Below are 26,805 nucleotides of genomic sequence, written 5' to 3' on the forward strand. Positions count from 1 at the left end.
CAAATGTTTATGTAGAAATTTGGTTCCCTCTATGTGAAACTTTGGCCAAAACATTTTAAAAGTATAAGGAGATATTTAGTGTTTTTCTTTTTCTTCTTCAAATATCCAAAATGGTTGACGTGGCAATAAGTTGATTCTGAATACAGCCTTAATTGTAGAAGTTGCTGCTGCTCTTTACAGTTCCTTGGCACTGGGCTCGCATCAAATTCTCTATGTGACAGAGACTTGTCTGTAGGCAGGCTGCTACATTAGCTTCAGCTACCAATCATCATCCATGGGCAATGAAATCCAATGCTAGCTTGAGGCAAATGAGAATGCAGTTGCCATCTGCTTTGTTTGATCTCCTAACTGGTATCTCTTTTGAACTCTTTTCAGGGACTTCTCCAGAAGCAGAAAGAACTGGAGACATGTCTTATTCCAAGTACCACAAGTCAAGAAGAGACCTTTATTTCACCATTTTAAAAACCCCAAGTTTGATAAGTAGATTTGTTGCTCTGTTGGCACTTTATATTTACTACTGTAATAATGAACCACATTTGTGTAGCAGTATGGATTTTTGGTTATTCAGATTTGAGGAGGCTTGAACCGATTATGCATTTCATATGCTGAAAACTTCCAGAAATGGAAGAATTTATTTAGCAGGAAATGGCACTAGACTGTTTGGTTTTGTTTACATGGAATATTTGTATAACTAATTTAAATTGTGTGTATATTCTTGGCATGAGGAATAAGTTATTAAACATTTGAATGCAATGGAAACTTACTTTGTAAAAAAATGTTATCTTGGTTTTTAAATTAATGAGTGCATCATCCCTACACTGATCAGGTCTGTACTACCAACTACAAAATGCCACATTTTAAAGAAGTCTTCATGAAACCGAGAGCCCACAATAGCTCTGAACCAGTGCTTCTCAAACTTTTCAGCACTGTGAAGCATTTTTTAAGATGACATTCTGTTGGAACCCATCAGAAGTGATGTCATTAACCTGGAAGTGACATCATCAAGCAGGAAAATTTTTAACACCTCTGTATGACAAAACCAAATCAAATTAAGTAAAATTTTACAGTTAGTTTAAGAATTTAAGATAAAGAACTCTCCCAAGCAGTTGCTGATCTGTTTTAAAAAGTTCCCCAAACATCCTAAAGGCTGCAATCCTATCCACACTTACTTGGGAGTAAGCCCCATTGACTGTCATTGTTGAAAGCGTATACCTAGTAGCCTGATAAGTATAGATCTATAACATTTCCCCACATGCAGTCAAATACCATTGTAGCATCAAGTCTAAAATATTTTTTAAAAAATAATGTTGAAAATGGGGATCCACCTGAAATTGTTCTAAACTGTCATTAACGTATCATAAATCACAAAACCCATTGAGAACCCTACTCCATCCTTTTTGTATTTTACATGGATAGTGGCTGTATCAAATTTGTCATAACATCTGTGCAAAGTGATGCAAATAAATAGTGACCAAATATGTATGGTAATCTGAACTTGCCATTTTGAGTACATGTAAAATTTGATATGACTTTAGAACAATACATTTTAATGTAATGTAAGCTGCAGCAGGAGCCATGTAGGCATGGCCATTACTTTGGAAGAGAGAAAATGATCTCTTTGGGAAGACATGTAGAAGCCTTGGAAACTTGCCATTTAGTAGTAGTAGTAGTAACTTTATTGTCATTGTGCTACAGCACAACAAAATTTATGCACCTTTGCACTCTAGAGATCGGCATTTTAAAAAAGCCTACATTCAGATTCTGTACCTGTTGCCAAATTATGCTACAGAAAACTACCATCCCTAAATTTTTATCATCCATGATGTTCTTACTACAGCCAGGCATACCAAGCTCTGGCTTTAATTTTATTAGTTTTCAAATCTTCCTTTTAAACATGACATTCTGAAGAGCACAAAAGTCAACATGACTTCCCTGATCAGATTCTGGTTAGGGAAGAAGTGGGCCAGTCCGCCCCACCCTTTCACTTTACCATAATGTCTTATTTGTTGCATGCACTCATTACATTCTCTATCAGGATTCTTCTGATACAGCAAAAGTGCATTTTTGAGCACTCGAAGCACAGTATTTCAGTAACTGTTGCCAGATGAAAAATTGTTGTAATTGTGCAAGTGTCATGAGTACCTAAGGAATAAGCAGTAAGTCTTTGATGCCTACAACTTAAAAAATGATTTTTTAAAGAAAAACTGTTGAAGCTGGGTGCCCCTTCTGCAATGATTTACATACCCAGCATCCCCCTTATTAAAAAGGAACTGAGCAGCAGCACATTCATCTCCACTGCCACATGGCTATCATTACTTATGTGTACAAAAAATGTGCTAAAAAGCACATACAAAACACATTTGACACTGATAAGCAATCAAGCCAGTTTATTAAATTTAAAATACAGATGATCACATTATAGCTCAAGTGTCTTCCCAGGTGATGTTGACCAGACATCTTCCCCAGTCTGAAATGGTTCCTTGTGTACTTTTATCTTCAGCCAATGATACAACTACTCAGTGCTTGTATAATTCTTGCTATACTCTTATCAGAATTAGGGCTAATCATGTGGTGATCATAATTGCATCAAATCAGATGAGCATCACTGTAATATGGTCTCACTTCCATCTGGCACTAAAAAGGATTACTTAATTTGGAAGACTGCAGTGTTTGTACTTACAATACACAACATCATGTTTATTCTGCCTGTTTACTGTAATAGATATCCTTCCACAAGAGCAGAGTTCATGATATCTTCATTCCACCTATTTGAACTACTGGACATCCACTTTCTTATCTAAACAGAATTCAAAGACACCCTGTGGTCAAGTTACCCCTACTACAACTGTCATGTTGGGCCTCAGCAAAGTTTTTGCTGATCTTAAAAATTGTGAATGCTATTAGGAAGTACACTATTCCTGTTCCATCATATTGACTGGACATCACACTTGTAATATCACAGAAAAGGATGGGGCTGGGACATGACTTTCAGTAACCATGTGGAAAGCTCCCAAGTATTCTTCCTGAATACAGCTGTTGAACAAGTCTGTAGTTTAGTTGTCTCAGACATATTAGTTTTTCATATCTTCTAGTAGGAGCTTAGATCCCAAACTACTCAACCAGTTATTTGGACCGAGTTCAAAAAGGACTAGATCAGCTTCAGTCAAAGGCTGTAGACAAAAACAGGCTGGACTCTGAGCACTCCAGTTTAACTACAACCAAGATGTCAACAACTTATAAAAGGGTTGATGTTCAGAAGAAAACAATTGTTCATATTACATTTGCTTGCAACCTAGCATGATATTCTTGAAACACTCAGCACGCCAGCTTTCAAGACCCTGCTTGTGCAATTATGGATTCCTACATCCTCTCTCACACAGCAATTCACTCCACACACCTACCTTTGGAATTGCAATTCAATAACTTTTAGCACAACCTTGCTAACCAGTCCATCAAAATTGCAACTCTACAAACTTTATTTCTGAAAAAAAAATCAACTTGCCCGTTTTATGTATTCTTCTTGTTTCTCAAGACAAGAATGTCTACCTTTGTAGTTTCTCTACCCACCTGCCTGCAGGACATTCTCATTTGTCACAAGTGACCAGGTGAATGGCCTTTTTACTACTGCCACAAACTAATCAAGACACAAATACATACAATCTTTCCTTTCATCTAATTCAACTTGTTTTGATGCCTCTCCAAAAGTATATCCACATCCAACAACTTTTTCTTTCAAGTGCTTTGTGTTCTGCTTAATATCTGCCCAGTCTTTAATCCACTTTGGGTGCAATTTTTACAGCAGAAAAGGCAATACACAATTCAAAAACAACTTTTTGTTTACTATACAAACAAAATTTCTTAATTTAGTGTTATACAATAGTAGTATTGTGCTGTGTGATACATACATATCACAAATTGCAAGATGCTACTTAGCTGCAGTTGGAGTTTAACACACCAAAAGAAGGGAAAATCTGCACCAAAACGTTGCATCTCCCCAAACCTAACATTTAATTGGCTCAAGCAGGTCAATTCTCTCACACACAACTTGTTCCACTATTTTTTTTTACCCCAACTGACACCTCAATCTTCCATGCATTGAGGGGTCACTGAGCATGCTCAGTCCATGAGACTTTGCACATCTCAGGGCTCAGATCTCAGATCTACCTTTGCACATCTCAGGGCTAATGTAGAAATTGGAAAGTGTCTGCAGGTTGTCTTACTCCATAATTACAAGTGCTCAAGCACTTGAGTTTGCTGTTTGTATATAAACAGCCAGTATTAGTCCATATTAGTATGGTTGTAGCTCTAACATTTAAGAGAGGGCTGTGTCTCCCTCTTCTTGAGCCTCCAATAGTTTCTTTATTCCAAATGCAGAAACAGATTCTCAAAGACAGTCCACTATTAAGCCTGCAACATTTAAAAAAATTAAGGGTGCAATCCTAACCAACTTTCCAGCTCTGGCATCGCTGTGCCAGTGGAGCATGTGCTGCATCTTGCAATTGGGGAGCAGTCACGGAGGCCTCCTCAAGGTATGGCCATGTTTGTTCCCTTAACCTTGGAGTTGCATTGCCTTTACCTCAGTACTAGAAAATTGGTTAGGACTGCACACTAAGTGTGCTTAAGCCCTCTGATGTTGGGACTGGGCTGTCACTATTGTGTCTGAAGTGTTACTGCAGATACATCTGCATTTAAGAATGATTAATTTCAAATACTGCTGTGTTGGAAGTGAAACATTCAAAATAGTAGATATCACGTGTCATATTTTCTATTCCTATATGCTTTACTGGAAAAGGTCATCCAATTTAAAATGACAAAGAAAAAAGACTTCTGCTGCATCTATTTCCTGGAAACAAATGGCAGTACAAAATGCAACTTGCTATTAGGTCCCATATTGACAATGATTTTATTTCCAAAATGGAACTGCACCGTTAGTTGTTCTGAGGTATGTAGCCAAAAAACCAAAGTATCAGCTGAAATAACTAACTGCCTTCAGAGTTGTATAAAGGTTTTGTACAAAACTGTCAAATATGTACATAACAGCTTTGATAGAGAAAAAATGGTTTGGATATCCTATTACACTTTGCTTTAAAAATGAAGCCTTCCCATTTCACATATGGTTTAGGCAAACATTCATTACATTAAAACAGACTTCAAGTCGAAGCCTCAATTACAGGTCAAATACAAAATGCAGAAACTTAAACGCCAAAAGACAAGTTCATTCAAATACAATAAATGTTAGAAAATATATATTTATTTCAAACTCCAGGTGCTTCAACTGGTACAGACCATCATGATTTAAATAAGTCAGGAAAACATTTGGAGATAAGAGACAGGAAAATGTTTTGATCCGGAAATAGAAACTGTAATTTTTTAGTAACAGAAAAGTCCACAAACAACTTATAAAAACATTACTGTTTTGCTTAATTCAATTTAGAATATGGCCTGGAAGAATCACAACTGACATCCCAATTACTGGGAGACGAGGACTGGTCCGTATTCATGTTCTGGCTGTAGGCAGTCAGAAAGCAGTTCCCATGTTCTTGGTTCTGTGTTGCAGTAATTGGGTATGTCGCTCTCAGAAATGTCTGATGAGTAAGAACATTAAAATGACTGAACTGATGGGACACACTTAACTGTCTATTGTAAATCTGGAAGTTATTGAAAGGAACTGGTTCAACTGCACTGGTTCTCTCTCCTTCAGTACAGCAGGTTGTATAAACAGGAGTAACTGGTTGTATGTTCTGCATGGCAATTTTTGAAGTCTTTTCTGTCAGAAGAATATGCCTTTCAGTAGACCGCTGTGTACCAGTTTGAGAGTTTAGCTTAGAGTCTGTTCCATGTGATCCTTTGGTCTCTGTTTGAAAAGCTTCCAAGTTTGAATCATATTTTGAGACATCATTGCAAACTTCTATACGTGATGCTTCATCCCCTGAATCCAAAGACATGTCCTCCTCATCCTTTTCATCGTTTTCTACAAGAACTACATTAAGAAGAGAAAAATCCTACTCTATTGAAATAAAAAGCTTGTTTAAAAATACTACGCACTACTCACACAGTGTTAGGCTTCAGGTCTGAAAGTCGCATATCCCTTAAGGGCTGGATCTTCTGCCATTTTTGTTCACTTACTCAACACACATTTAACTCTTTGTGTGAGCGTCCGGATATCCCGATGCTAAAAGCTTCTGCGAAATGTGTTCATGCTTAATGTTGGGAAACCCCAACTTCCAGCTCCAAAGGATTTAATTCAAAACAGCATCTAAAGTTATACAGCAGGTCAGTATATGACACGAAAATTACCTAATACAATTACTGACACCCTCACTCACTGCTAGTTTTTCAAACCTCGTCTCCACTCTCTACATCATTTCCCATTACCCCTTATCTCCCATTCCCATTATCTCATGGGAATTTCTTGGACACCCCATTATACCAATTCTATATTTGAAGAAGCCACATTGCACTAATGCTTTGTTTTCTAGTCTTTAAATTGTGATCTGCAACTTGCTTTCTCTCACCAATTGTTTATATTAAGAGTAACATACTAATATCGCTTCCCCACTATTTCTAGCTATTTATATATGGTAAAAAAATGAAACATGTTATTACCTGATTGTCTTTCATGATCAGTGCAGGGAGAAAGGTTGTTTCCTTCAGTAATTGAGTTATGGTAGCCAACAAGACTTTTAAAGTTGTGCATGAAGCAATCAACTGTAGTAACCACTATTCCATTATCCACATAAGTTTCAAAAGTTGAAACATTCTTTTCTAAGGAGAAAATAAAAGAGGTTTTGATATACATATATACATACAGAGAAAGAGAGAGAACAGACCCAATAGTGATTTTTTACCTGTCAGGAAGACAATGTGCCTCTGCTGTATATTCTGAGCCTGAAGCCTAATGAGACAGTCTAACTCAGGAGGATTTCGAGTCTGAGAATCACACTGATGGTATGACAGAATTTCAACCACATGTTTCTTTTGATAAGCATTCAGAAGTGTTAGCAAGCTTGTGGCATTTGTATTTGTTCTGGAAAAAAAGAGCAAGCATTTTCTCTGTTTAAAAGACATTAGGATATCTGCATTTAATTCAAGGCATACTATAGAAATATTAACTAAAATGAACAAGCTATTTTTTTCTGAATGTTTACAGCAGGGTCTCCAAACCCCAGCCCAAGGGAGGATTTTATTCAGCCTATGTGTCACCTGCTGCTGGTCCTGCTAGGATGATAGGGCTGCCTGCACTTAGCAGGCACTTGGGCTCTCTGGAGCCAGGGCCATACTACCATGTTGCAACACAAGGAACATGTGCCTGGTGTGGCTGAGAGCAGGCCACTGGGTTTGCACTGGCTCTCATGAGAGCCAGGAGCCAGATGGGGGCTGGAGGGGACAGGATTTCAGCAGCCAGTGCAAACCTCAAATGGGGTCAGGCAGTCAGTGAGGAGGCTCACTGACTCCTGGACTGTTGGGAGACTGAGCTCAGTAAGGAAAAAAACACAGCAGCAGCAGCAGATGCCATGCACTTGGTTTCTTTGAAGACTATCATGTGGGGGGAAGGATGTGTGCGTGTTTGTGTTTGAGTGAGAATGCAGAGTGGGGAGCATTAAGCTCAGGAGTGGATTCAGGAGGGGGGGACTGGATGGGGAGGGGGTGCTGTCTCCAATGCAGTGATTGGAGTTCAATATTCTACTAGTCCAAAATGCATTTAATGTTTTGATATGAAATACTTACCGTCCAAGTTCTTTCAATTTTTTCTGTATTTTACAGTGCACTTTCCATTGCCACTTTCCATCTGGAGTACTTAGTTCTTCAAGGAACTTTAAAAAACAGCCAAGTTTATCTGGTTTTAAAAACAAAGTATGTGTACAAGTTTTATAAAATTGTGTAAATATAAGCTTGTTTTTCTCTTCAGTGAATTTTTCAAATCTTAACAGATTCACAGCCCAATCGTATGCATGTCTACTCAGAAGTAAGTCCCACTAGAGTCAATGGAGCTTACTCCCAACAAAAGTGTGGATAGGATTGGGTAGTCAAACATTTAATTTGCCAGAATTAAACTTTAATAAATTTGTTCATTTAACAGATCTGGAATTTTTACCATACAAGTCAATTCACCATAGGCAAGTTTACTGATGAGTCTTCAATTCTTAAGTTGATTTTGATTGCCACCACCCCTGCATTTTGATTATTGCTGTTTGGTTTATCAGAAGATAAATCTTTATACTGGAAAAAGGCAGGGAATTATTCTAAAGAAAACAAGACTTAACAAGCAATGTTTAAAACTAAATCCCTAGAACTGGAATATCAATCTTTCCATTGCAGATATTCAAAGTTGGGCAAAATGATACCAAATGTCTTCACTTATTGGAAGTTATATTGTAGCCCATATCAAATGAGTCAAATTTGCACTCTCCTAGCTGTTAGTACATTGAGAATGTGCCGGGTGCTTAATATTCCCTTTCCCATGCACAAATGTCCCTGTAGTTTGCTTTAAACTAGTTGTAGTGAACAGCACTACAACTGCATAGGTGCTAACCACGATTAACTGGATGTAAACTCTGATTATAAGAAAACGTGATTAGTCTTTGGTACCAGTGTAGGACATTACAATAGGTCAAAGACTAAGATCACAGGGAAAAGGCACACTACATTATTCAGAAGGTGTATAGGTGTTTATATGCAAAAGCAAGTTTCCAAGTCGACACAGGGAAGCTGGAATGCTTGGTTCAGGATTACAGAATTCTGGTAAGCACAGACAGAACCAGTGTGATACAATTATTCCAGGGCACAAACTTTACAGAAGGCAGAAGTGGGTGGATACAGCTCAGTGGTTCTCAAACTTTTTAGCACTGGGACCGACTTTTTAGAATGACAATTCAATGGGACCCACAAAAAGTGAAGCAATTAACCTGGATGCCATGGCCAGAAGTAACATCATGAAGCTGGAAATTTAACACCCTCCATACAACAAAATCAAATCAAGTACGTAAACTCAAAGTTTAAAAATTTATTTAAAATAAAGAACCACCCTTCTAACCCTCCCAAGCAGTTGCTGATCTGTTTAAAAAAGTTTCCCAAACATCCCAAAGGTTGCAATCCCTATCCACACTTACTCAGGAGTAAGCCCCATTGACTATCATTGTTAAAAGCATAAACATAGTAGCCTGTTAAAAGTACAGATCTGAAGCATTTCCCCAAATGCAGTCATATACTATGATAGCATCAAGCCTAATACATTAAAAATAAAAATACACACGGAAATAAATGGGGACCCACCTAGCAGTTCCCAACCCACCATTTGAGAAATGCTGCTTTATGTCAAAAGAGGTATAGAATCAAAGAACTAGAAATCTAAGAGGGATCAGACACTTCTGCGAAATCATTGTGAATAATACTAGGCCCTCCGAATAATGTAAAAATGGGGATATGCTATCACCCTCCTGACCAAAATGCTGAAGGTGATCTTGACTTGGAGAAAGAAATAAGGGAGGCACCTAAAAGCAGAAGTTTTGTAGAAATGGGTGACTTCAATTACTCACATACCGCCTGGGTATATTCATTCAGGCCATAACAAAGAGAAAATTTCTACTAAATGACTGTGCCCTGGAACAGCTGGTCTTGAAGGGAAGCAACTCTAGACTTAATCCTATGTTGAGCCCAGGTCCTAGTGCAAGATATTAATATTGCTAATCGACATTGCTACAGCTTCTGTTTCCTACCCAACTGAACACATACATAGATTGAAGTGTTTTCAAGAAAGTCCAACGAAGACACTTTGTTCTTTAGAAGGGGAGAGGGGAGGATGATGACCCTTCCCAAAAATGAGAGGACCAGTAAAAAGAAAGCTGACGAGAAAGCTATAAAAGGACAGCTTCCTTCAGAAAAGTCTTGTCTAAATGAAGAGAACAAAAAGGAATAGAAATATTGGGAAATACAATATAAGTCAACAATAAGGGATGATGTGATGAATGCCTTGTCCCTGTCCCGTCCCCCCACTTTTCCTTATTTTGGGACACTTCTAATCTGTCAAAGCTTCTGTGCTGCTTCAGCAATCTAAGAGCAACAGTTCTTGCAACAATCTCTGAAAATGCCACTCCCAAAAGACAGGTGCTGTGTGGATTTGGTCCTTCCCTATGACTGGAGTGCCCAAGCCTTCAAATGAGCTAGCTTTGAAGTGGCCAATCAGGAGGCACATGTCCACCTGTCCAAGTCAACAGCTGGACGCTGAGGCTAATGCTAACGCAGATAACGCTATATCATCATCATCATCAAACCTAGGTTCAGGCACAGGGGTGCTTGTGGGTGTTTCTGCTGAGAAGGCAACACGCGATTCATGGAAGGCAAAATTCATTCTCCAGTAAGTGAAGGAACAGCAATTCATGGGACACCATAAACAGCAAGTAATAGGAACTGTTTGTAGCTAGGTATGTTTAGGGAATTTTTTTCCAAGTCAGCCTGCAAATGTCACCAGTTTTAGCAATGTGTAGGGGTTTTGTGTACTTTGCTCTACTTTGGCTCCCTTTACTGGCTTTACTTGTTATTGCAAGCAATTTGGTCAAGCTCTTTTGTTTCCGTGCAGGCATTTTTCACCAACCTACTATTTATACTTTTCTCAATCCCCTTATTCTCAATTTGTTAATTTCTTTCTCTTTCAGATTTTTAATGAAATAGTTATATTTTGACTCCTTGCCTGCCTAGCCCTTGTTAATGGTAATGTAGGGGTTACATATCTGATCACTTGCACGTGCTATGGAAATGTGATTCATAATAAACCCCCTGTGGTTTTGTAGTCCCCTAAGAGTTTCTCCTGACAGATCCCTTCTGCCTGGTTACCCCTAAACTGAGGACTGCAGGAAAGGGCATGACAACTAACCATTACTCCCCTAAGCCTGCAGCTATTCCCAGCTACTTTCCCTGACAAAAATAATAATAATGCAAGGGGCACATGGCTACACATTTCATTAAATACACCCAAGACAGGAAACTTGCCAGGGAGGCAACTGGGACATTAGGTGAAAAGGAAGCCAAAGAGTACAGGTTGAGTCTCATTATTCAAGAGGGTTCTGTTCCCAGAACTCACTTGAATGGCAAAAATTGAACTACAGCAGATCAATTTAAAAAACAAAGTTCCTTTGCTCAGGTGATTTAAAAACAGCTTTGCTGACCTCTGTGATACTAAGATAGAGTCAAGACCACAATCCAACAATCAGTCTCTCTCCAGGCCCTTAGAAAGCTATCTTTCTTTCATGTGTACAGGGGGAAGGGAGGGAGAAGGATTGATGGATTGTCAGCTGGCTGCCTGTTTTCCTTTAATTTAAAGGGCCCTTTATCATCATGTTGAGATCAAAATCTCTACAACAGTAAGAACGGCATTTTAAAGGGGTGCATTTTTCCCTTTCTCCAGGGATCAAGCTCATTCCTTCTCATTTACAGTAGCCATTTGTGTATAAAAAATCCATGTATAACAAGGTATATGTATATGTATATGGAGACTGCAGAGAACGTAGATGAATAAGGGCAGAAACTCATGCCTGAGATTCATAGGGAGAGAGTCTGAAGAATCAAATCAAGTAACAGTGCTAAGGGATATGGTTCTAGAACATACTGACAAATTAAAAATTACCATTTCACTGGACCTAGACAGCATCCACCCTAGTTCTTAAGGAACTCAAACATGAAATTGTTGATCTTCTCAAAAACATATTTAACCTGTTCTTTAAATTAGACTCTGTGCTAGGTAGCCAATATTTTAAAATTGCCAGGGCAATATTTAAAAAGATCCTGGGCGGGATCTGGCAATTACAAGCAAGTCAGCTTAATGTCTGGGTTGGGAAAACTGGTAGAAAGTATAATTAAACATAAAATTATTGAGCATATAGAACAAGTCTTGCTAAAGGAAAATCAGTGTAATTTTTGTACATATCAAGTCCTGGCTCAACTTTCTAGAGTTCTTTGATAATTCCATGTAGACAGTGATTATCCACTTGACATTGTATACTCTAACCTACAAACACCTTGTGACAAGTCCCTCATTAAAGGTTTTTGAGTAAACTTAGCAGTCACAGAGTGTGATGAAAGGTCCTTTAATGAACTGGTAACTGTTTATAGAACAGGAAGCCTATTCAACAATTACCTGAAGTTATTGAAGTGATCAAGTTTGCAGATGACACCGAACTATTCAGGGTGGTAAAACCAAAGAATATTGTGTACAGTTCTGGTTATCAAACCTCAAGCACATTGCAGAACTAGGAAAGGTGCAAAGGATGGCAACTAAAATTATTGCAGAGCTGAAGCACCTTTTCTACAAAGAAAATCCACACCTGGCATATTTTAGCTTGAAAAAAGTAGTTTGCGGGGGGGATGTGAATTATAGAATTATGCTTGGTATGAAGAGAGTGAATAGAATGTTTTTCACCATCTTTCACTACACCTGAGCCACAGGTCATCCAATGAAATTGGTCTCCTCCAGCCAAGCCCCCTCTCAGACTTGATCTTGAATGGGGGGGGGGCCTACAGTTGTCCAGCCGGCATCTGCAACCCCTCTCCTGCCCTCGGGCAGCAGTTAGGCACACATAGAAAATGGATGCTGCAACCTGTTTCACAGAAAGAGAGAAGCCTCCAGGAGTGAAGGGGTAGGTCAGGAGGGAGGCAACACAGTGGCATGAGGTGCTAAAAGGCTGCAGGGAGCATTGGCTGCACCTAGAGAAGTTGAGCACCACCCCCAAAAGGAAGGTTGCACAGGCCTGCATGGCTGGCCAGTGACATAGGAAGCCCAACCAGCTTCCTCCAGAGATGAGGTCAGTTTGGAGAGCCCTTCCACTCAAGAAGTTTTTGCCTGACCTGCCTATCCTGAGAGGAAGAGCTACCTATTCAAGACTGACTGACCACACCATGGACAGTCCAATGGAGAACGAAGTATTTATTTCATACAATGCACAGTTAATCTATGGCATTTGTTGCCACTAGTTGTGGAGAAACCCACTGGCTTTGGATAGCCTTAAAGGGGACTAGACAAATTCATGGAGAATGGGCGTATCAATGGCTACCAGTCACTACAACTAGGCACTACTTCCGAGTTCAGTAGCAGGGTGCCTATGAATTTCAACTGCAAAGAACAAATGGTGAAAGAGAAAAATGTGACTTCTTGCCTTGCTTGTGGGCTTCCCAATGGTAGTTAATGGGTTACTGTGTGCAACACGATGCTGGACTAGATGGGCCTATGGCATGATTCAGTAGAGCTTTTCTTATATAATATTTAAGACATTTTTCAGCTGCTTTTCTATTTAAAAAGCATTTGTACCAGACCTGTGTTTAGTTCAACCTGTTCATTGTAATGACCAATAAGTGATAAAGTTATATTTATTGCATACCTGAATCATTAACATTGTATGCCTGTAGGCAGCACCTATCTTGTACTGCACTTAGATTTGACTTGCACACCACAGGGAACAGCCCAAGCAGATCTGTCACTACTAAACTTTTATTATTTTTTAGTGGTGGGTAGGGTGGGAGGAAGGGAGTTTTGATGGTTGAGGACATTGGTGGGGTTTGCTGGAGTTTTTATCTGCTGTTTTTTTCCTTTATATTTTAGATGTGGTTTTTAGGTTAGTGTGGTTTTAAGTATTGTTTTTATGTACATTTCATAATGGATATTTTGATCTTTTCTGTTATAAATCGCCTTGAGCGCAGTCTTGGGTATTTTAAATGATGTGAAGTTCTACCCTGTACAGCAGAATTCCACAGCAATGTTTTAATACATAACCACTAAAGAATTTTTTTTTTAAATTAACCGGTGCTTGCTTGTCTGAGCACATAGAAATATTTTTCTAAGAAATATTTTTTGTGGCCATATTAAAAAATAAATCTTACCAACTGTAACCAACTCCAGATTAAGAACAGATTCATCAGAGACAATGAAGCCACCAGAAACAAATAATTCATTGTAGGTGTGATTTTTCACATCATCCAAACTGTCAACACCAGCAAAACTGACACACGAGAGTTTCTTCAAATCTACTAAACGTGGAATCTGTTTGAAGAAAGTATATGGTTAGGCTTCAATAATAAATAACCATTAGGAATTCTACATTGGTTACTATGTTTATGTACCAGCTTTGGATCACTAGAGCATAGTAGCACAAATAACCTGACACTACATCAATAATAGTACTGTTAGATGTACTCAGAAATACAATCACCTTTACATACCTTATGAATTAGACTGGCAATATCTTCATTTTGAATAATTATAAGCAATTTATCCAGCTCAACTCTTCCTCTCAAGAACGCCTCAGGACAACAATCTGTATTGCCTAATTTAATAAGATATTCCTAAACCAATTAAACACAGTAATGGTTAAAGCAATAGAATTCATTTAAAAATCCCAAGAAAAATTCATTTCCATATTAAGAAACAAGGTAAGCTTGCAAGGCTTCACTAAAGGTTATTTAGTGCAACAGCATAGATTATGCTTGATCATCACTTAGCACACTTTGCAGAGAGCATGTTTTAATTACACCATTCTGCCTTCAGCTTCATGTTGCTATTTCAAAACAACCATTTTCCAGTCCTTTCCAAGCATCATACAAAATTTCAAGAGGAACATTCATCTTACAGTCCCTTAATATATGGGTAATGAAAGGAAAATGCTTTATTGTTTTATTTTTCACATTTTTATACAGCTCTTCCTCCAAGGAGCACAAGGCAGTATACATAGTTCCATTTTTTTCCTCACAACAACCCTGTAAGATTGGTTAGTGTGTGACAGCGACTGATCCAAGGTCATCCAGGACCAGATTCATTTGGACCAGATATTCCAGGTCCAACTCCTGAACTACTACACCATCCTGGCTCTGCTTTAACGTAGCAGTTTTTAAACACAGCATGAAGGTTCCTACTTTTGTTTTAAGGAATGTTGGATTGTATCTTAAACTAGAGATATTGTATCAAACCAACTGGACAGAACTTGCTTTTGAACAAGATAGTGCTGCAAATTTAGTTCCACCGATTTCAACTTGCTTAATCATGACTAAACATTATATATCCTATGTCTACCTTGCTACTGTCCTATTACAGCAGAGTAATACCAGTTTGCATCATGGCTCACTAACCACAATGTCATGTTTACACTTCTTTAATTGTGCTCAGCAACTACAGGATTGCCAAGTACACGTTGAGATACACACACATTATTTACTCTTACTTACATATATCACCCCCACATTTCACAAAAAAGGAAAGCATACCTTTATTTCCTTACAGAGTGCACTCTCTTGTTCTTCATGAATGTAGAATTTCACTCTGTTTTTTTGGACATCTTTCATAATTTTGACAATGCTGTGATAAACTTCATTTTTCATTTGGTTTATTACATCCATATTAACTACAGACATGAGCGTCTTGTCTGGTTGTGGCAGGGAGTCAGCAATAGATACATATGGATCAGCTGTCAACTTCATCTCTACATTGGCCTTTGCTGGGCTCTGCTCTTTTCCTGTGACTGAAATCGCAGAAGAATTCTGTTCAATAATGCTTGAAGCTCCCACTATTTTGTTAGACAGTGGCTCTGGAAACTGTTCCACGTCAAAATCATTCGCAGCAGGTATTGGCTCTTCTGATGGCACAGGTAATGCACTGTCAGTAACTGCATCATCTACTGGTCTAGGACTGCAAGTAAGTAGTGCACTCGGGATACATGAAGATGACAAAGCAACATTGTTGAGCTTTTCACTCAGTCTCTCTATATATTCCTGGATAGGAATTTCTGATGCCTGAATACATATATATTCAGAAAGTCTCAAGATTCTTTCCTGGGCTGATAGGACTGGCCTGGATAGTCCACTCACATACATTATATTCTTCTGCTGCAAAATCTTCTGAATCTTACTGGTAAAGAGATTGTATTCTTTTAATATTACTGCTTCTATTACTCCACTAATAGTGTGTTTATTTGGTGTACAGTGATTCACTTCAAATTCATATTGATCTTCAAATTTTTCATCTTGGCCAATATGCACTCCATCTTCTAGTCTTCCCTTCTGCGTGTCTGAGAACGCAGAATATGCAAAATTATCAAAACTTCTTTGCCTGTTTATTACCCGGGGGTCATTTTCAGAGGCATCCTTTGGTGGTGAATACGCCAGAGATTCTTCTGAAGATTTCAGGCCTACACAGGAGGAGTTAATATATTGTATTTGAACTCACCAAAAAACTCAAATTAAAAGAACTGTCAGAGCAATCTCAGGTGAACTGCATTTAGTTAATAAATCCCCAAATTATTTGAACATTAAACTTTGATGCTATATGACAACTATTTTCTGCCTTACATCCTAAATGTACTATGTCAGAATAGCAGTTCACCAACTTGAGACAAGAGTCCTAGCACTGGTTTAAGGATACACACCTGATGCCCTTATACTACTGCTTAAACTCCACCAGCACCAGTCCAGCAATCCTATTCCCAAGACAGTATATAAAAGAAACTGTGATAATAGAGTTTTCCCCCATCAAAATACTCCAGAAGATATTTGGGAATCTTAGATCAATGGCAGAGAACAAGAGATTTCAGATTGAATCCCTAACATCTCCAGATAGAGTTGAGAAAAGGCCTCTGTTTGACACCCTGGATAGCTACTGCTAGTCAACATAGACAATACTGAGACAGACTGACCAATCATCCAACTTAGTGGAAGGCAGCTTCTTACATTTCTATCTTAATGGTTCAGAAATCAAATGGATAACCCTATAGCTGAGATTTTAGCAGCAGAGTGTTTTTATTTAACAGACAGTGCTCGACTGCTGTCCTAAAATTCAAATTCCAATTGCTGGTTTAGCAGCTGGGACAGAAGTTATGGGGCTTTTCGTGTTTCATTTTTTGTTCCACCATTTTCCTGTACATGTTTTTCACAGTATTAAAAAAAACACCCAGAAAAATTTTGTTCTGGGGATTCTTTTTCTGTCAGAAAGACAACCACAAATCTATCAAATGTTAGCCTGAAAAGTATTTTGCATAATACTATTTGTCAGTACTGCACATTATACATAGAACCATTGAAGGTTATGTTTAATTGAACTTGCTTACATACAATTTATAGTGTAGATTTCAAACTAATGATATATTCCTAATGTATCACTAATCACTTACAATCTAAGGCAGGGGTGCCCAAACCCCAGCCCGGGGGGCCACTTGTGGCCCTCAGGAACCCCCAGTCTCCAATGAGCTTCTGCCCCTCCGGAGACTTGTTAGAGCCCACACTGGCCCGATGTGACTACTCTGAGCGCAAGGGCTGATTGTTTGACCTCTTGCACAAGCTTTGGGCTGAGGGCTCCCTCCACTGCTTGCTGTTTCACATCTGAAGCAGCAGCAGCAGCAAAGGAAAGACTGGTCTTGCTTTGTTCAAGGTCTTTTATAGGGCTTGAGCTATCGCAAGATCTTCATTCATTCATACAAGTTCCATCTCGAATATATTCATTTATGTAAGTTTATGTGAATTCAAATTTTAAATGTAAATTAATTCTTTTTTCCTAGCCCCCAAAACATTGTCAGAAAGATGGGCCCTCCTGCCAAAAAATTTGGACACCCCTGATCTAAGGGATACTATTTACAAGTTACTCATACCTGTTAACCGCCATGAAATGTTAAGAAAATTTTAATACTTAATACAGAGAACATTAAAGAACCAAAGATGTATAAATTGCTTGTTATCATAAAACAAACAGCGCGGGCACATGAAATACATTTTATTAACAGAACAACTACAATTTGGCAAAATCATTCAAGAATATTTTCAAGCTATTTGCATACACGTCATAAAAGTAGATACTTCTTAGACCAAAAAGAGAGTTCTTTCACATTTTTGATAGCACAGTTGATATATAAAGAAAATACTCAAATTGCCACTGAGCTGATTTCAGAAACAATTAGTTTCCATATTTAAAAAAAACTGGAAGGGAAACGTGCAAGAAGGCTTTACTACAGGCTGTTTAGTACAACAGTATGTTTATTCTACATGGAGATGAAAACAGAGTTCAGAATATTATAAATTACTGAACGTTTCGCTTGAAGCCTGCTTCAAGCTTCCATCCATTATCAGCTGCCAACAAGCAAAACTAGGTAACACTTTAAGACTTATCTGTTAAATCTGCTATTTGTAATTCCCCTCTAACTCACTAAGGACAGAAAAAAAACATTGCTTTAGTTAGATTTTATTTATAAGTAAAGGTGTTTGTGGCTAACAGTGCGAAATGAGAATTTCTGATCAAATCACATTACAAAATGACATTAAGATCAAAACATGAAAACATGAAAAACCGCTCATTTCTGGAAATACCATTTTTGCTTACTTTGGAGGAATCCTCAAGTAGTTTTTAGGAAGGCAGCAAGGCCCTGAAGCATCACTGATGGTGCAGTGGCTGAGTAAAAGTATCTGCAGCTAGGGTGTGTGTGTGTGTGTGTGTGGCAGCTGGAGGGTGGGAAGAGATGAGAGCAAGTGGGGAGAAAGCAAATGCCTGAGCAGAGTCACTGAGAAGAGCTAACCTGCAGTTCCAACCTGCCTTGCTTCCTCTTTGCTTTTCTTCACTTGTCAGGGTTCATAATTTGCAATTGCTCCCTAGGTGCTCCTTAGGGCTTAGTTGTTGCTCTTCCTGACTGCTGCTTCCCACCCTTTTCTGTCCCGCAGCTGTTTGCAGAGGCATTTAGAGAGACTTCTTGGCTTTTGGATACTCCTACTGTGATTGAGGCAGTTTCATGTGAGAGCCAATTTTATGTCATTATGACTGGTTGTCAGTGTTGTTCTGCACTTTTGGAGACCTCGGAAAACCAAGTAATGTTTTCTCTGATTTTTTTTCACCCTGTACTTCACTGCACCTTCATCTGCTCATTTTCTGTAATTTTTTGCCATTCTGTTATGCCCAGGTAGGGTACCAGTACTGTATTTAATCTGGAGGTGAGGCAATTGAGTTCAAAACTGATCTGTATGTGATCAAGTGATCAATCTGTTCAGATATGGATCTCCCTTCTGCCCCAAGCTACTCTCTGTAAATGCCTTTTCTGGGACTTGTCTGTGTGGTGCTGGACTTTTGAGAAGCTTGGAAAACCAAGTAAGGCTCAGTGAAACCTTTCTCTGATTTTATTTTTTCTGAATTGCACTGCACCTTAACCTGTTCTGCAGGCTTTTTTGCACATTCCATTCTGGGATGCAAAGGGGGGGGGGGGGGAATACTGTGATTTTTTTAAAAAAGGTATGTTTGTGCATGTGGTGCTGCACTTTTGAGAAGATTGAAAAACTAATCAATATGTACACATTTGACAACAGTCTAAAATGATGCAGAGTTCACAGTTGAAATGCTTATTGCGCTATTTATACAATTTTGAATAAGAATTAGGATAAAAGCAAGACACCACAATTTCTAATTTTAATCAAGAAATTTTGAAAAAAATCCCTCCTCCAGACACTCCTATTTATAATACTACAATGTTTAGTCAGTCAACTAACCCAATCAGACATTGTGATTTACTGAACAATCTGCCACCAATAAATCCAAGGCACTTTTCAAAAATGATTTTTGCTTCTTCTACAATAGTTTCTATACATCATGCATGCAACAGGCATAAAAATACTATATGCATACTTCTTCAGAACTCTTAAATTCAAGTGTTATAAATTTAAGTTGATTAAAGAATGTTTCACTGAATTGCAAAACAGCAGTGGGATGACAGGCTTTACTTCTCCGACAGGGCCTATTTCTCTGCCTATAACCTTGGCAATGCATTGTATGCCCTTTGTCAATCACCTCCTTTGGATCCTACCCCAATGTGCTCTCTCACTACCTCAGGGTCAAAGCATGGAGAGAAGACAGGAGACAAGGTTCAGAGGGGTTTTGGTCTGGCCTGCAAGTCCATTACCATGAAGGAAGCAAAATTGTGCTTGAAGAAATTTATGCAAACTATTTTCCCTGCGTCTCTGTATGAGGTGCCCAGACCTTTTAAGGCAGCTTTTACAGAAAATTTGAGTACTTCAGGATCAAACCATGTATTATGTAGGAATTATATGACTGGTACTCTTGTTTTTCTCTCTCAAAGGGCAATAGTTGAGGTCTTCAATTTGAATTGGTACCATGGCACGGAGACGTAACCATTTGCCACCACACCAATTCTTCATCTTCAATCTTTCTTTTATCTTAGTTAATTATGGTTGCTTCTTTTCTCTCTCCCAGACTTTTTGCTCTTGAGACTGGACCACAGGTTTCTATTCTTCTCTCAGGGACAAGGAAAACAAGAGTAGTCAGACAGCATTCTTTTCACTTCCTGCCAAGTCCCTATTGCCATGTAAACTTCAGTCTGGTATCTCTGGGCATACTCGGGGAAGTAGAGGCAGAGTCATTGGACACCAGAGCCAATGCTGGAGGGGGGGAGGGAGGAAAAATCCAATCTGCCCAGTGTGCTGGAGGCAATGGCTGCTCTTTGTTGTCTCAGCAGAAGAGGTTGCAAGAAGCAGCCACTGCCTGACCAGCCTGCTATTCTTGCAAGTCTGAAATAGACTGGGTTCTGCTTTTTTATGATTTCCAGCACTTGACTAAAGATGATAAGTCCCTGCCCCAAGGGACTCTCAATCTAGACACACATGCAAGATAACTGAAGGAAGAAGTGCTAGCTAGCTAAACTGGGTAAGATATACAATTATTTCATGTACATAAGAACAGCCCCACTGGATCAGCCCATAGGCCCATCTAGTCCAGCTTCCTGTATCTTACAGCAGCCCACCAAATGCCCCAGGGAGCACACCAGATGAGACCTCATTCTGGTGTCCTCCCTTGCATTGGCATTCTGACATAGCCCATTTCTAAAATCAGGAGCCTGCACATACACATCATGGCTTGTAACCCATAATAGATTTTTCTTCCAGAAACTTGTCCAAACCCATTTTAAAGGCACTGACCAGGCCAGGCCAGGCCAGACGCCATCACCACATCCTGTGGCAAGGAGTTCCACAGACCAACCACACGCTGAGTAAAGAAATATTTTCTTTTGTCTGTCCTAACTCTCCCAACACTCAATTTTAGTGGATGTCCCCTGGTTCTGGTGTAATGTGAGAGTGTAAAGAGCATCTCTCTATCCACTATGTCCATCCCCTGCATAATTTTGTATGTCTCAATCGTGTGTCCCCCTCAGGCATTTCTTTTCTAGGCTGAAGAGGCCCAAACACCATAGCCTTTCCTCATAGGGAAGGTGCCCCAGCCCAGTAATCATCTTAGTCGCTCTCTTTTGCACCTTTTCCATTTCCACTATGTCTTTTTTGAGATGTGGCGACCAGAACTGGACACAATACTCCAGGTGTGGCCTTACCATAGATTTGTACAATGGCATTATATTAGCCGTTTTGTTCTCAAAACCTTTCTAATGATCCCAAGCATAGAATTGGCCTTCTTCACTGCCGCCGACACATGTGTCAACACATTGGATCAACACTTTCATCGACCTGTCCACCACCACCCCAAGATCTCTCTCCTGATCTGTCACAGAACCCATCAGCCTATATCTAAAGTTTTGATTTTTTTTGCCCCAACGTGCATGACCTTACACTTTCTGACATTGAAGCGCATCTGCCATTTTGCTGCCCATTCTGCCAGTTTGGAGAGATCCTTCTGGCGCTCCTCACAATCACTTCTGGTCTTCACCATTCGGAAAAGTTTGGTGTCGTTTGCAAACTTTGCCACCTCACTGCTCAACCCTGTCTCCAGGTCATTTATGAAGAGGTTGAAAAACACCGGTCCCAGGATAGATCCTTGGGGCACACCGCTTTTCACCTCTCTCCATTGTGAAAATTGCCCATTGACACCCACTCTGTTTCCTGGTCTTCAACCAGTTCTCAATCCATGAGAGGACCTGTCCTCTAATTCCCTGACTGTGGAGTTTTTTCAGTAGCCTTTGGTGAAGGACCGTGTCAAACGCCTTCTGAAAGTCCAGATATATAACATCCACGGGTTCTCCCACATCCACATGCCTGTTGACCATTCCAAAGAATTCTATAAGGTTTGTGAGGCAAGACTTACCCTTACAGATGTCGTGCTGATTCTCCCTCAGCAAAGCCTGTTTGTCTATGTGTTTTGAGATTCTCTCTTTGATGAGGCATTCCACCATCTTACCCAGTATAGATGTTAGGCTGACCAGCCTATAGTTTCCCAAGTCCCCCCTCTTTCCCTTTTTAAAGATAGGCATGACATTTGCTATCCTCCAATCTTCTGGCACTGTGGCCGTTTTGAGGGACAAGTTGCATATTTTAGTGAAGAGATCAGCAACTTCATTCTTCAATTCCTTAATAACTCTTGGGTGGATGCCATCAGGGCCTGGTGACTTATTCATCTTTAATTTATCAATGAGGTCTGAAACATCATCTCTTTTAACCTCTATCTGACTTAATTCCTCTGTTAGGAGGGGCTGTTCGGGCAGCGGTATCTACCCGAGGTCTTCTGCTGTGAAGACAGATGCAAAGAATTCATTTAATTGCTCTGCCATCTCTAAGTCTCCTTTTATCACCCCTTTCTCTCCCTCACCATCCAGAGGGCCAAACGCTTCTCTGGCGGGTTTCCTGCTTCTAACATATTTGAAGAAGCTTTTATTATTCCCCTTAATGTTGCTGGCCATGTGTTCCTCATGGTCTCTCTTGGCCTCCCATATCACCTTCTTACATTTCTTTTGCCACAGTTTATGTTCCTTTTTATTCTCCTCATTAGGGCAAGACTTCCATTTACGGAAGGAAGCTTCCTTGCCCTTCACAGCCTCTCTAACTTGGCTGGTTAGCCATGCAGGCACCCTCCTGGACTTAGTCGAGCCCTTAATAAGAACATAAGAACATAAGAACAGCCCCACTGGATCAGGCCATAGGCCCATCTAGTCCAGCTTCCTGTATCTCACAGCGGCCCACCAAATGCCCCAGGGAGCACACCAGATAACAAGAGACCTCATCCTGGTGCTCTCCCCTACATCTGGCATTCTGACTTAACCCATTCCTAAAATCAGGAGGTTGCGCATACACATCATGGCTTGTACCCCATAATGGATTTTTCCTCCAGAAACTCATCCAATCCCCTTTTAAAGGCGTCTAGGCTAGACGCCAGCACCACATCCTGTGGCAAGGAATTCCACAGACCGACCACGCGCTGAGTAAAGAAATATTTTCTTTTGTCTGTCCTAACCCGCCCAACACTCAATTTTAGTGGATGTCCCCTGGTTCTGGTATTATGTGAGAGTGTTCTTCCTATGTGGTATACACTTCTGCTGGGCCTCTATTACTGTTGTTTTAAGCAGCCTCCATGCACTCTGGAGAGATTGGACTCTTTTTACCTTCCCTTTCAACCCCCTTCTAACCAGCCTCCTCATTTGAGGGAAGTCCACCCGTCGGAAGTCAAGAGTTTTTGTGAGAGATTTGCCTGGTATTCTTCCCCCGATGTGCATGTCGAAACGGATTACATCATGATCACTGTTCCTCAATGGCTCTGTAACACTGACATCTCTAACCAGGTCCTGCGTACCGCACAATATTAAATCCAGACTCACCTGTCCTCTGGTGGGCTCCATGACTAGCTGCTCTAAGGCACAGTCATTTAGTATGTCAAGGAATCCGGTCTCCTTTTCGTGACCAGAATACAAATTGACCCAGTCAATATGAGGATAATTGAAGTCCCCCATGATTAAAACCCTGTCCCTCCTTGTCACCTCCCTGATCTGTTTCCTCATTTCAAGGTCCCCTTCTGATTTCTGGTCTGGAGGACGATAGTACGCCCCCAGTATTACACTACAGTATTTCTCACTACATATACATACTGTAGCTGGCATAACAATAAAATGGGCTGTAGCCTAAGTTACCCTTCTGCTTGTGTAAGAAGTCTTGTGGGTACAAAATGATGGCACATGTTTCCTGCACACAGAAATTTAAAAAAATCCTGACTTGACTTAGCTCTTGCCTAATGCATTGCACAAAAAACTGTCAGTACCTCTCTGCAGCACAATGTTTTTTGCATGTGCTTGCCCAACCTCATATGGAACAGCCCAACATAATACTTTCTACATGAGCTCTTTAGGATACAACCCATTTTCTGGAGCTAGAGGGCAGCTTACAGAAAGAGAAGCATCTAAAAACCAACACATCAGCCAAAGTGTGTCAGGTTTAAAAAAAAAAATAACTGTTCACCACGCAAGCATATCAGAAACAAGTCACCATGTTTGGAACAGATCCACCATGGAACAGATCCACCATGTTTTCTTTCAAATCCTGACCACATGACGGTGAAAAGACAGTGCTTTTGATGTGTAATTCCACACTTTTCCAAATCTTAAATCAGACAAACAAGGACTTCAATAATTCAGCAACACAGGCATTATTCAATATACTTAAACACAATAAAAGACAAATCAGGTGTATTGAATTTTATACTGTAAACAGAAAGCTAACAGCAATTATTTGTAAGGTGTGATCTTTGCTCTCTTAGGTGTTTTAGATGTTATGAAAAGTACTGAACGCACAAGCACCTCAAGCCTTCAATGTTTGTTGTTGTTTTAATGTTGTAATATTCAAAGAGAAACATGGAAAGAGAAAATATGCAAGTGTTAAGTTCTCATCTCTACTCCACAAGTTCCTCTTTGGACACTACAACAGCTATGCCAGAGAAACATTCAAATTGTTGGCACTTCTCATCACTTCTAAGTTGAGAACACACATCCTAACCTAGGGATAATTTCTAGAGTGTATGGCAAACTCCAGTGTTGTTACAAATTAATAGTGGAGAGAGAATGAGGTGAATAACCCCATTATGTTATGAATTTCAAAAAACCAATGCAAAAAAATCCCTAGAAAATGATCACCTAAAAATAGAGATTCCAGGAAATCGTTTCAACACATGGATGCATATAAATTAGGTAAGAAAATCAAGCTGCTTCAATTATAATTATATAAGGGACTCCAAACCCCGGCCCGGGGCCCAGATGTGGCGCGCGGCAAGCCTCTATCCGGCCCGCAGCAAACTTCTTATCCCCTGAAAGCCTCTGGCCCACTCAACTGAACATGACCAGAATTGTGCTCTGATTGTGTCTGGAGGGTGTTCTGAGGGCCAGAGAGGTTGAATGAATGAGCCCATTCATTCATTTATTCACTCATCTAAGTTCCATCTCTATTTAAATTTTATATTTAAATTTTTTTTCCAGCCCTCAACACCATGTCAGATATTTGATGCAGCCCTCTGGCCAAAAAGTTTGGAGACCCCTGCTTTAGACTATGCTGGTAACAGAAAGTATAAACCAGAATTCAGATATCAATTTCAATGGAAAGTCCAAGATAAAGATGAGATTTCAGATTCAGCTCCGCATTTCTAAGATAAAAGAACCTACCTCATTGAGCTGTTGTGAGGATGATTAAGTCAACAACCATTAAGCATGCTGCATATGCACATGTTAATGATACCTTAACAATGCTTCCAAATATAATAGTATGTTACAAATGACAGCAAAAACTATTCCTTTCTTACAATTTGAGAGAGAATGAACTTATTTCTGTGCTTACGAAGAAAAATCAGGCCTCTGAACTATTTCTTCCTGAGCATTCAAATAAAACAATTTGATAATCCCACTGCTGTCATATGATGGAAACATCAAAATTTGTGAAACAATACTAGTCAACCAATATCAAACACTTATTTACAACTACTACTGGTATGCCTGCAATTCCATTTTGTCAAAATATATAAACTTTGTCTGCACTACTGCATCTTATCTCGTTTTGTATTAAGGCTAATAGATTAAGGCTTATCCATTTAGGCTACAATGTTTGGGGCTCTCCAACCTAGAAAGAAAGCTTCTGAGGGGAACATAGTTAAGACCTATAAAATTATGCATGGGATGAATACAAGGAAGGTCTTTTCCCTCTCACACAACATCAGAACCAGGGCAATTGGTGGGCAATTACACTACAGAACCAGGGCAATTACACTACAATTGGTGGGAGAGTTAGAATAGACAAAAGGAAACATTTCTTTATTCAGCATGTAATTAATTTAAAACTCCTTGCCACAGGATTTTGTGATGACACTTGGCCTAGATGCTTTTTAAAGCAGCTTGGACAAATTTATGTAGGAAAAGTCATTGCAAGTTACAAGTCATGACTGTATGCAACCTTCAAGTTTTAGAGGCAGCCTACTTCTGAATGCCTGATGTAAGGAAGTGACAACAGCACCCAGCAGGGATGTGCAGTGCAGGGGCCACAAGTGAACCAGAACCGCCCCGTCACAGTCCATGGAAAAGCACTACAGCCACCCCACCCACTTACACCTGAGAAAGTAGGTGTAAGGAGCGTCTCCTCAGGTGTAAGTAGGCGGAGCAGCTGCAGTGTTTCTTCACAGATAATGACAGGGCAGTTCTACCTCACCTGCCACCCCCACCAGATATAATGCAGGACAGAGTGCCTATACCTTTAACCACTGTTAAGAATAGGGAATTTTGGCAGGTGCAACTTTTTAAACCCTTCCAATATTGAACTGCACCTGCCAAAATTATCTCTTCTATACAATGGGTAAAGGTATAGGCACTCTGTCCTGCATTCCATCTGGTCACTCTGCTTATTACTGTTCACCCCATCTTCTCAAAGAGCAAGTCTGCAACACACTATGGTGGAATTATATTTGGAAAAACAACCACCACCCAAAACTCCAGGTGAACAGCTTCAATGTCTTCCAAGATGACCCACCCATTCACCCCCACACAGAGTTTAGAGCCAAATTTCTTATAAAAGAACAAAGTGAAGCTATAGCCCTATTCAGAA

At 39.7% G+C, this 26,805-nt stretch overlaps 2 protein-coding genes across 12 annotated transcripts in view; one reads left to right on the forward strand and one right to left on the reverse strand.

The window, feature by feature from the left end:
• The window catches only part of CCDC66 (coiled-coil domain containing 66), a 54,397-nt gene extending 53,532 nt beyond the window's left edge, over window positions 1-865 (forward strand). For 2 of the 4 annotated variants that reach the window (XM_066617561.1, XM_066617558.1), the window contains exon 19: window positions 376-865. In XM_066617561.1, coding sequence (XP_066473658.1) covers window positions 376-462 — 87 coding nt within the window. In that variant the 3' untranslated portion in view covers window positions 463-865. The remainder of the gene's footprint in view (window positions 1-375) is intronic. The other 2 variants (XM_066617562.1, XM_066617559.1) reach the window with 2 other exon arrangements.
• The window catches only part of TASOR (transcription activation suppressor), a 109,696-nt gene that overhangs the window by 41,927 nt on the left and 40,964 nt on the right, over window positions 1-26,805 (reverse strand). For 3 of the 8 annotated variants that reach the window (XM_066617555.1, XM_066617554.1, XM_066617553.1), the window contains 7 exons: window positions 15,244-16,163; window positions 14,206-14,328; window positions 13,867-14,026; window positions 7,729-7,837; window positions 6,849-7,027; window positions 6,607-6,765; window positions 5,234-5,980 (listed from right to left, as the gene is read on the reverse strand). In XM_066617555.1, the coding sequence (XP_066473652.1) occupies window positions 5,421-5,980; window positions 6,607-6,765; window positions 6,849-7,027; window positions 7,729-7,837; window positions 13,867-14,026; window positions 14,206-14,328; window positions 15,244-16,163 (2,210 nt within the window). In that variant the 3' untranslated portion in view covers window positions 5,234-5,420. Of the gene's footprint in view, window positions 1-5,233; window positions 6,257-6,606; window positions 6,766-6,848; window positions 7,028-7,728; window positions 7,838-13,866; window positions 14,027-14,205; window positions 14,329-15,243; window positions 16,164-26,805 lie in introns of those variants that run through there. The other 5 variants (XR_010793889.1, XR_010793887.1, XR_010793888.1 and 2 more) reach the window with 3 other exon arrangements.

Source organism: Tiliqua scincoides, chromosome 2 (genome assembly GCF_035046505.1).
Source record: "Tiliqua scincoides isolate rTilSci1 chromosome 2, rTilSci1.hap2, whole genome shotgun sequence".
Taxonomy (NCBI): Eukaryota; Metazoa; Chordata; class Lepidosauria; order Squamata; family Scincidae; genus Tiliqua; species Tiliqua scincoides.